The sequence below is a fragment of the Candoia aspera genome, chromosome 3 (assembly GCF_035149785.1).
Source record: "Candoia aspera isolate rCanAsp1 chromosome 3, rCanAsp1.hap2, whole genome shotgun sequence".
In the NCBI taxonomy this organism is placed as follows: domain Eukaryota; kingdom Metazoa; phylum Chordata; class Lepidosauria; order Squamata; family Boidae; genus Candoia; species Candoia aspera.
Window position 1 is genome coordinate 113109421 of NC_086155.1, and position 12093 is coordinate 113121513.

General features: G+C 39.1%; 1 protein-coding gene across 1 annotated transcript; it reads right to left on the minus strand.

The window, feature by feature from the left end:
* Window positions 1-630: 630 nt before the first annotated feature.
* Window positions 631-10918, minus strand: LOC134494661 (protocadherin gamma-B2-like). Its single transcript, XM_063299910.1, has 2 exons — window positions 8507-10918; window positions 631-636 (listed from the first exon to the last, which is right to left on the minus strand). Exons 1-2 carry the CDS (start codon window positions 10916-10918, stop codon window positions 631-633), a joined length of 2418 nt encoding a protein of 805 aa, XP_063155980.1.
* Window positions 10919-12093: the final 1175 nt, after the last annotated feature.

A 12093-nucleotide genomic window follows, 5' to 3' on the forward strand; every position in this document is an offset into this window, starting at 1 on the left:
TTTCTTTTAATCTTGACAGTAAATCAGATTGGGCTGTGCTTGGAATTACCCAGACCTGATCAAGCTATTGCTAGAGATACAGTCTGGGCTGCTGAAGCAAATTGGGTGGTCTCTGCACAAATCTATTATCTAGCTCTATCATACATCCCTGCTTAGAGTGACCTGAGATCTAACTGTGCTCAGTAATCTTTTTCTAGCAGCACTTCAGAAAGGTAGTAAAGAGGACCTGATCAAGGCTAACAGCAAACACTGCAAAATAGTCATTAATCAATGTAAATTACTCCTAAAGTCACCTCCAAGTGGTAGTAAGAAAAGCTACTTCTTGTTACTCCTTTTTTTCACTGCAGTTCGCCTATTGCACCTACAGATGTTGCATCAATAGAAACTGCACCACCTATAAATGAGTAGGAATCTTAATGAGCTCAGAACTTCAACTGAGTTGGTGTTTTGTTTTACTATATTTTATATTTTTACTATATTTTGTTTTTGTTTTTATTGCTGCTGTAATAGTAGAAAGATGTAACTTTTAAAAAATATATTTTAATTGTATTATAAAACACAAGTAGTACATTATATTATTTGGGTACAGTGGCTGACTGGTAATTATTAACACTCAGATGTTTAGATAACTTAAACCTTTAAAGATAAAAAAAAAGTTTATGTTAATATTAACTATGATTTCTAAAATGTTAATGTTAATAAGCATAAAGTTTCTTAAATTTTACATCTAGAGCTGAATGTGGCATTGATAAATAACTGCAAACTATATTAAATTGTTTGTTATATAATAAAGTTTTCTATCCTAAGCTTAATACTTAATACTAAATTCTCTACTATATTGTTACTTTATTGTTCTTTATGCATATTTTAAAAAAGGAAAAAAAGCAAAAACAGAAGTAACAATAAGAAGAGTTTTTTTAAAAAAAACTATTTGGTTTCTAACTTCCCCCTTCTTGTGCCTCTACCAGTTTATGGTATCTATAAGCATTTAGCCCTCCTTAGAAACCATACTGTAAGTGTTTATATTTGCCATGAACTATTCTTGCTTGAATTGAAACCTCTGTTGTGAATGTTGCTCTTAATGTTGCCATTGTTGTATATTCTCCAAGTTTAAGTTCCCAATCACATGTTGTTGGAATTGTATCTTTCTTCCAATGTTGGGCAAAATTTATTCTCACTGCTGTGAGCATGTATCTCAGTAAGTAAGGTATTTCCTGTCGATATATTCTGGGATTATACCTAATAAAAAAGTTGTGATTTCATTTGGAATTTAATTTCTGAAATGTTCTGCATTGTACTATGTCTATCTTTCCAGTACTTTTGAGTTTTTTTACATGTCCACCACATGTGGTGAAATGTTCCTTCAGTTTCCTAGCGCTTCCAACATTTATTTCTGTATGATTTATCTATCTTGGGGATTACTGATTGAGTTGTATACCATATGTAAAACATTTTGTACCAATTTGCTTTTAGATTGTAGCTTGGGGTAAATTTTATGGATTTGGTCCACAATTCTTCCCATTGTTGTTTTGTGATTGTTTCTCTAAAAAATTGCATTCATTTTATCATACAGTTTTTAATTTGTTCTGTCTGTGCCGTATCTACACTTGATCTTAGCCAAAAGACCAAGAAGCATGTTGTATCTAAGTAAGAGTTTGTATATGCTCCCTGACAGATGGTATTGGTTTTGTATAAGCATTTCAAATTCTGTCATTTTCCTTAATGTCCCTTCCTCATTCTTAAGATCTGATTTTATCCTTCCAGCAATTTGTAAATACATCAACCATGGTATATTTTGACTTTCACTGAATAATTCTTGCTGTATCTTTAATCTGTTCATTGAGTCTGAGTGGACCATGTCTGCATTTGTGACTACATTTTTCTTATTGTAATTGTTTCCAACATGGAAGGCATTTAAAGGATAGGCTAATGGTGAAATTGTTGGGCTTATTATTTTCCTTATAGAATTCCTTGCTTTGTCTAATAATACATCCTTTTAAATTTTTATCTTCCTTTGTGTCTCTGTACTATGAATTTCAAAGATGGTGATGTGAGAAGCTAAGCCTTGTGATAGTTCCTCTGAAAAAAAATCAACTTTATTTTTCTGGTCAATTTCATGTCAAAAGAAGTGATTAAAGGCTGTTTCAGTAAGAAAAAAGCTAAGGGAGTCAATCTAACCTGACTGTAGGAAATAACATCATCGCTGCAATAAATATTAAGGTACTCTTTGAAAATGCTGATTAAAGATTAAAAAGCTTCTGAAAAAGCTGTAGGACTGTAAATTTCTGAGCCAGTTAGCTTGTTTCTGCTCTGGATGTACGTGCTAAAACCAGTTAAGGGATAGAGCTATTACAATTTATTATACATAATGGATCTCCCCCATAATAGCTATATACAACATGGTTTGCAACCTTTAATACAGGAAGTAGAAATACGTAATTCACAACAGAAACAACTAAGAATTACTGATTTTTCAATCTCCCAAGAGATTGAGGATAGTCAAAATTTGATCAAGGATTCAGAGGGTATATTTACATCTTGTGACTGGTCCTTAGGTTCTACTCCCATATTTTAGCAAAAAATAAATGAAACCAATGGGAATCATGCTGAAGAGTTTGCTCTTGTTGATAACCAAAAGCCTGCAAACTCAGCTATAGATTCACCCTTAGAAATGATGGCGTCTATGGTTTGGGTAAACGAATAAAACCCAAGAACAAATAAAAGGAATTTCCCTTTTGATGATGCACCCTTGCAAACTAGATTTAGTACTATGACTTTGCAGCGGACAGCCTCCCACTCAATTCTGGATATTTTAGAGCAAGGTAGCACTCTGTTAATAAGTTAGATATGAAATGGGATGCAGAACTTCTCTTAATCATTTGTGCAAAGTGCAAAGACCTTTTATTTACTCTTACTAAATTGGTCCAATCAACCCAGAGTTCTTACTAGAGGCACAATTGATCAGGCTCAAATTACCTAACTTTGGAGATATTATGCAAAGACCTAGCTTTCAGGAGAAGGGAGTAATGCTGGGAAAGGAGGAAGGAAAGAGAAGAAGAGGATGACCAGCAGCAAAGGGGATGGACTCGGTTACAGTGGTGATCAGTGTATCATTAGAAGACATAAAAGACCAAGTTAAGGACAGATCGTCATGGAGGAAATCTATCTAGGTGGTTGCTAAGAGTCAATACTGACTTGATGGCACAATCAATCAGTCACATTGGCCCCCATATGGTGAAAGTTAGGACATATGATGCAGCGAGAGAACAGAAATAATGTTTTACAATGCCCTTTTGTTGTTTATTCGTTTAGTCGCTTCCGACTCTTCGAGACTTCATGGACCAGCCCACGCCAGAGCTTCCTGTCGGTCGTCAACATCCCCAGCTCCCCCAGGGACGAGTCCGTCACCTCTAGAATATCATCCATCCATCTTGCCCTTGGTCGGCCCCTCTTCCTTTTGCCTTCCACTCTCCCTAGCATCAGCATCTTCTCCAGGGTGTCCTGTCTTCTCATTATGTGGCCAAAGTATTTCAGTTTTGCCTTTAATATAATTCCCTCAAGTGAGCAGTCTGGCTTTATTTCCTGGAGGATGGACTGGTTGGATCTTCTTGCAGTCCAAGGCACTCTCAGAATTTTCCTCCAACACCACAGTTCAAAAGCATCGATCTTCCTTCGCTCAGCCTTCCTTATGGTCCAGCTCTCGCAGCCATATGTTACTACAGGGAACACCATTGCTTTAACTATGCGGGCCTTTGTTGTCAGTGTGATGTCTCTGCTCTTAACTATTTTATCGAGATTTGTCATTGCTCTTCTCCCAAGGATTAAGCGTCTTCTGATTTCCTGACTGCAGTCAGCATCTGCAGTAATCTTTGCACCTAGGAATACAAAGTCTTTCACTGCTTCTACATTTTCTCCCTCTATTTGCCAGTTATCAATCAAGCTGGTTGCCATAATCTTGGTTTTTTTGAGGTTTAGCTGCAAGCCAGCTTTTGCACTTTCTTCTTTCACCTTCATCATAAGGCTCCTCAGTTCCTCTTCACTTTCAGCCATCAAAGTGGTATCATCTGCATATCTGAGATTGTTAATGTTTCTTCCAGAGATTTTAACTCCAGCCTTGGATTCCTCAAGACCAGCTTGTCGCATGATGTGTTCTGCATACAAGTTGAATAGGTAGGGTGAGAGTATACAGCCCTGCCGTACTCCTTTCCCAATCTTAAACCAGTCTGTTGTTCCGTGGTCTGTTCTTACTGTCGCTACTTGGTCGTTATACACATTCTTCAGGAGGCATGCAAGATGACTTGGTATCCCCATACCACTAAGAACTTGCCACAATTTGTTATGGTCCACACAGTCAAAGGCTTTAGAATAGTCAATAAAACAGAAATATCAAGCCCTTGAGAAGGATTAATCTTATTGGTAATTATATATCTGTTCAATAAGCAACATTATCTGGACAAGAATAATATTTTTAAAACATTTTTTAATGTTCAAAATATTAAATATTCTTATTTACTGCTTATAAAACCTATATTTGCCTTCTGATGACTTATAAGGAAAGGAAGATAAAGAATACGAATAAGGAGAATAGGACTTTTTATTGCATGCCTGATATAAGCTGTTAACAATTTGATTGCAGGTCTCTTGAGAAAACTGTTCTGGTTCCGATAAAAGAGAAAACTATTCTGATTTCACTTCAGCAAAGGATCGTTACCTTGTCGTGGTGCTGGAGCTTGAGCACCTCAGTGATGCCATGAGCTAAACCGTGAAGGGCCACCCAAGACGGGAAGGTCATGACAGAGAGGTCAGACTAAATGCGATCCCTGGGGAAGGTAATGGCAACCCACCTCAGTATTCTTGCCGTGAAAACTAAATGGATCAGTACAACCAGAGATATGTCAGTATACCATCGGAAGATGAGACCCCCAGGTTGGAAGATGGTCAAAATGCTACTGGGGAGGAACAGAGGATGAGCTCAACTAGCCCCAGACGTGATGACGCAGCTAGCTCAAAGCCGAAAGGACGGCTAGCGGCCGACGGTGCTGGTGGTGAACGGCAAATCCGATGTTCTAAGGATCAACACACCATCGGAACCTGGAATGTAAGATCTATGAGCCAGGGCAAATTGGATGTGGTTATTGGTGAGATGTCAAGATTAAAGATAGACATTCTGGGCGTCAGTGAACTGAAATGGACTGGAATGGGCCACTTCACATCAAATGACCACCAGATCTACTACTGCGGACAAGAGGACCACAGAAGAAATGGAGTAGCCTTCATAATTAATAGTAAAGTGGCTAAAGCAGTGCTTGGATACAATCCAAAAAACGACAGAATGATCTCAATTCGAATTCAGGGCAAGCCATCTAACATCACAGTGATCCAAATATACGCCCCAACCACAAATGCTGAAGAAGCTGAAGTAGAGCAGTTCTATGAGGATCTGCAGCACCTACTGGACAACACGCCTAAAAGAGATGTTATTTTCATCACAGGAGACTGGAATGCTAAGGTGGGCAGTCAAATGACACCTCGAATTACAGGTAAGTATGGCCTGGGAGAACAAAACGAAGCAGGACACAGGCTGATAGAATTTTGCCAAGACAATTCACTCTGCATAACAAACACTCTCTTCCAACAACCTAAGAGACGACTTTATACATGGACTTCACCAGATGGACAACACCGAAATCAGATTGATTACATCCTTTGCAGCCAAAGGTGGTGGACATCTGTACAGTCGGTAAAAACCAGGCCTGGAGCTGACTGTAGTTCAGATCACGAACTTCTTCTTGCACAATTTAGGATCAGACTAAAGAGATTAGGGAAGACCCACAGATCAGCTAGATATGAGCTCACTAATATTCCTAAGGAATATGCAGTGGAGGTGAAGAATAGATTTAAGGGACTGGACTTAGTAGATAGGGTCCCGGAAGAACTCTGGACAGAAGTTGGCAGCATTGTTCAGGAGGCGGCAACAAAATACATCCGAAAGAAAGACAAAACCAAGAAGGCAAAATGGCTGTCTGCTGAGACACTAGAAGTAGCCCAAGAAAGAAGGAAAGCAAAAGGCAACAGTGATAGGGGGAGATATGCCCAATTAAATGCAAAATTCCAGAGGTTAGCCAGAAGAGATAAGGAATTATTTTTAAACAAGCAATGCGCGGAAGTGGAAGAAGACAATAGAATAGGAAGGACAAGAGACCTCTTCCAGAAAATTAGAAACATCGGAGGTAAATTCCAGGCCAAAATGGGTATGATCCAAAACAAAGATGGCAAGGACCTAACAGAAGCAGAAGAGATCAAGAAAAGGTGGCAAGAATATACAGAAGACCTGTATAGGAAGGATAACAATATTGGGGATAGCTTTGACGGTGTGGTCGGTGAGCTAGAGCCAGACATCCTGAAGAGTGAGGTTGAGTGGGCCTTAAGAAGCATTGCTAATAACAAGGCAACAGGAGACGACGGCATCCCAGCTGAACTGTTCAAAATCTTGCAAGATGATGCTGTCAAGGTAATGCATGCTATATGCCAGCAAATTTGGAAAACACAAGAATGGCCATCAGACTGGAAAAAATCAACTTATATCCCCATACCAAAAAAGGGAAACACTAAAGAATGTTCAAACTATCGAACAGTGGCACTCATTTCACATGCCAGTAAGGTAATGCTCAAGATCCTGCAAGGTAGACTTCAGCAGTTCATGGAGTGAGAATTGCCAGATGTACAAGCTGGCTTTAGAAAAGGCAGAGGAACTAGAGACCAAATTGCCAATATCCGCTGGATAATGGAAAAAGCCAGGGAGTTTCAGAAAAACATCTATTTCTGTTTTATTGACTATTCTAAAGCCTTTGACTGTGTGGACCATAACAAATTGTGGCAAGTTCTTAGTGGTATGGGGATACCAAGTCATCTTGTATGCCTCCTGAAGAATGTGTATAACGACCAAGTAGCAACAGTAAGAACAGACCACGGAACAACAGACTGGTTTAAGATTGGGAAAGGAGTACGGCAGGGCTGTATACTCTCACCCTACCTATTCAACTTGTATGCAGAACACATCATGCGACAAGCTGGGCTTGAGGAATCCAAGGCTGGAGTTAAAATCGCTGGAAGAAATATTAACAATCTCAGATATGCAGATGATACCACTTTGATGGCTGAAAGTGAAGAGGAACTGAGGAGCCTTATGATGAAGGTGAAAGAAGAAAGTGCAAAAGCTGGTTTGCAGCTAAACCTCAAAAAAACCAAGATTATGGCAACCAGCTTGATTGATAACTGGCAAATAGAGGGAGAAAATGTAGAAGCAGTGAAAGACTTTGTATTCCTAGGTGCAAAGATTACTGCAGATGCTGACTGCAGTCAGGAAATCAGAAGACGCTTAATCCTTGGAAGAAGAGCAATGACAAATCTCGATAAAATAGTTAAGAGCAGAGACATCACACTGACAACAAAGGCCCGCATAGTTAAAGCAATGGTGTTCCCTGTAGTAACATATGGCTGCGAGAGCTGGACCATAAGGAAGGCTGAGCGAAGGAAGATCGATGCTTTTGAAATGTGGTGTTGGAGGAAAATTCTGAGAGTGCCTTGGACTGCAAGAAGATCCAACCAGTCCATCCTCCAGGAAATAAAGCCAGACTGCTCACTTGAGGGAATGATATTAAAGGCAAAACTGAAATACTTTGGCCACATAATGAGAAGACAGGACACCCTGGAGAAGATGCTGATGCTAGGGAGAGTGGAAGGCAAAAGGAAGAGGGGCCGACCAAGGGCAAGATGGATGGATGATATTCTAGAGGTGACGGACTCGTCCCTGGGGGAGCTGGGGGTGTTGACGACCGACAGGAAGCTCTGGCGTGGGCTGGTCCATGAGGTCACGAAGAGTCGGAAGCGACTAAACGAATAAACAACAACAAATTCTGATTTCAAGAATTTGATTTTCATCACTCATGGAATGCTGATAAATACATTAATTACATTTTATTTCATTGCTTTTTTTAAAAAAAAGAAGACGAAACAAAATTGGGATTAATATTCTTTTTAGAGGTTTTCCTTCCAACAGGGAATTATCATCCCAGATAAAATAAGCCTTTATCCTTTAACTTTGGTAAAATCAGTTCAGAAGTAGGTATCCATGACAATATTTTCATTTGAGTGTTTCTATTTTTAGAAGAGGTGGCATGTAAAGACAAACAGACATTCATTACAAATATTACAGCTAACACAAATATTACTAATACAAATATTAGCTACAGATAATATTTGCTGATTTTCATTACTTATATATAAATGTTTTATTAATTATACCTATAATACTCAGTGTAACATCAACTGAATAAACTGAAGCAAAAGACATCTAAGTCTGAAATGAATCCATCATTTAACAGATATTTAATAATGATGATAGATCAATCATATTTGCTTGAATTGTATTTACAACAGTATCTATAGCATTCAAACAAATATTACACCTTGATCTTAGTGTATAAAGAAAATGAACAAAACTCACCATGTCCTTTCCAGAATCAAAAATGTTACCTTCATTGACCATAATAGAAGTATCAGGTTTATTGCTGCAAAGGAGGTTTTCCACTATTTGGGCATTGGGTTGAAGAAAAGTCAGTTCATTTCTCCTGGATTCAGTGGATAAACAGATCTGATAAGAATAAGGCAAAGTCCCATCTTCATAATTTGGGGGAAATATGGCACCGGTCTTTGAGTGAGAATCAGGAATGAAGCACTGAAGAAAAGTGGGGTTCCTTGACCTTTGAAGTTTCATAATAATGGCCAAAATCACTGCCACCAGGAACAGAAAGGACACCAAAGTCAAAGTCAGAACCAAATAAAACTGGAGGTTGGACTGATCCTCTGAGTTATTGGGTTGGGACTTCATTTCAGGAAGAGCCCCCTGGAAGTTCTCAGCAAAGACCAGGTTCAGGCTAGTGGTGGCCGAGAGAGGTGGCTGCCCATTATCCCTCACCATGATGACCAGCCTCTGCTTCATAATGTCTTTCTCAAGTAATGCTCGAGCTGTTTGGATCTCTCCCGTGTGGGAGCCGATGATGAAGAGCGAGGGCTCTGTGGCCTGCAGGAGATGAAAAGAGAGCCAGGCGTTGTGTCCAGAGTCAGCGTCCACAGCCACTACCTTTGTCACCAAATAACCCGACTCAGCTGAGTGAGGCACCATCTCGAAGAACAACGAACCCTGAGTTGTTTGGGAAGGGTACAGGATCTGGGGAGTATTGTCATTCTGATCCAATACACACACTTTGACCGTGACGCTGTTATTGAGAGATGGAGAGCCTCCATCCTGGGCTTGCACTTGCAGCTGGAACTCTCTGAACTGCTCATAGTCAAAAGATCGTTGAGCATAGAGAGTTCCCGTCTCAGAGTTAATGGAAACGTAGGAGGAGAGAGGCAGGTCCTTGACGTTGCTGTCAAGAATGGAGTAGGTGATTTGGGCATTCCGATCCAGATCTGGGTCAAAAGCCTTGACTTGGAAAACGGACATTCCGGATGGGTTGTTCTCAGGAATGTTGGCAACATAGGAAGGTTTTTCAAATGCTGGAGGGTTATCATTGATATCTGAAATTGGTACTGAGATGGTTTTATCTGTGGAGAGAGGAGGTGTGCCTTGGTCTGTGGCTGTAATTGTAATGTTATACACTGGCATTTTTTCTCTGTCGAGGGGGCCGTCTATGAGGAGCTTGAAGTAATTATCTGATGATGACACTATCTGGAAGGGTACAATTTCCTTTAGGTAACAGGTGACTTCCCCATTAAGTCCAGAATCTCTGTCATGGACTTTGATGAGAGCAATCACTGCCCCAGGTAGAATATCTTCAGGAATGGGGCTGGATACAGATGTAATAATTACTTCTGGAGCATTGTCGTTCTCATCAAGAACCTCAATCTCTACATTGCAATGTGCTACCAGTTCACCTCCATCAGTTGCCCGTATTAACATTACATAGCTTCCCCTGTCTTCAAAATCAATACTTTCCTTAAGTGAAATTGTTCCATCAGTGGGATCCAATTTAAATTTCTGATTCACATTTTCTGGGATATCATAGAAAATATAAGATATCTCAGCATTTGACCCTTCATCGATATCAGATGCTTTAACTTGAAGCACGGAAGTCCCTCTGGGTGTATTCTCTTTCAAACTTGCTTTGTAAGTTGCCTGGGAGAAGACTGGTGGATTGTCATTTGTATCAATAATGTTAACTTCTATGTTAAGAGTCCCGGTTTTCATTGGACGTCCCCCATCTGAAGCTGTAAGAATCAAGTGATGCATGTGCTCTTTTTCCCTGTCCAGTGGCTTTTGCAAAATTAATTCTGCATATTTGCCACCATCTTTGCTCTCTTGAATTTCTAGGTTGAAATATGGGGTTGAACTCAAATGATAATCTTGAAGGGAGTTGATTCCAATGTCCTTGTCTTCAGCATTTCCAAGGGCAAATCGAGCTCCTGGCAAATTAGACTCACTCAACTTTAGATTGATATTTTTCTTCCGGAAATATGGAGCATTATCATTAATATCTAAGATGAAAACCTTTATGTGGAAAATATTCAAAGGATTATGTGCTACAACTTCTAACTGTAGGATACAAGTAGGTGATTTTCCACAAATCTTTTCCCGGTCTATTCTGTCATTCACATGTAGATCACCATTTTGCTCATTCAGAGCAAAGTATTGCTTTTCTGAAGATATAGCAAGTTTGCGTTTTGGCAACTGTCCAACATCCAACCCTAAATCTTTAGCAACATTTCCCACAAAGGAATTCTTTTCTGTTTCCTCTGGAAATGAATACTGAACCTGCTCAGATACCACCCAGTTGATCAAAGACCAGAATATGAACAGAAAGAGTACTTGCCTCAAATTGAATTCCTTTGTGTAGCTTGCTTCCATCACTGTCATTGACCTTCTTGTTTGTTTTTTCTTCTTACAGTTATATTTTCCAATTTCACACTATTAATATTGGGGAAAAATGATCTTAACTAGCTGATCCTTGAGATAAACTGTTCTTTCTGGAACACCTTTTAGAATAAAGCTTTCTGCTGCATCTGCTTTCTAGCCAGTTGAAATGTAACTGCGGGGATACAGCTGCAGAAGAATCAAGTGCTGATCCAAAGCTGCTATTGTCCAACAGTGACACTCTGAGTCTACATTGGGAACTACATTTCCTGATATACCTTTATTTTAATTCCATGTTTTTTTTTGTTACAAAAAAGATAGAAAATTATTCAAGCAGTAACTTATTTGATGATTTTCCAGTGGCATTGCAACATCAACTGCTGAGCAAACAGTATACATTAGTTAACTCTCCATAATGATAATTCTTTGTTTTAATTTTCTGACAAATGGGACTGGGATTCCTAATCTCTTACCACCGAATGAAACAGCCACAATTTCATGTTTTTAATTCTAGAAGGCTAGAAGATGAGGAAATCATCAATATACTCAGGAACTGAGCAGAGGACTTATGATTCTCAGTAGGCAATAATCTGCACTTGAAAGACAAGGCCACAGTTAGCCAGTCAGTAGGTGGGATATAGATCATTATATAAACAAACAGACAAACTACATAACTGCAAACTCAGAATTCTTATTAGTAAATCTATAGCTGCTATTTAATCCCAACAATAAGTTTCACCTCAGTTCAGGGATTTATAGCATTTGTGCTCCAGAAACCTTTGTACAATGTGTGGGTTAGAGAGGGCATGTGCTGAATTTCAGTGTGGGCAAGCATTCATCCTAAACCTATGCTCTTTGAAATAAATCCTCCTGAGTTAAATGAAGTCATGTGGCATGGTAATTTGTTCTTTGTAGTTCAATCAAGCATTTGCCAACCAAATTCCAAATTACAACAAGGAAAACTTCTCTCAAACAAGTTTGTTTTTTAACCAACAAAAATGTTAAACTAAATATTTTTATGTAGACAGAACAAAATAAACTGGTAATCTATTTCTTTCAAAAAATAAAGTTGCTTACTTTTGAGCTAGTACTAGTACAGGCACATCCAGAAATACACTAGGTATCAGTGAGAGGAAGCAGAACAAACTGAGACATTCCCCTGGCCAGGAAATAACAAA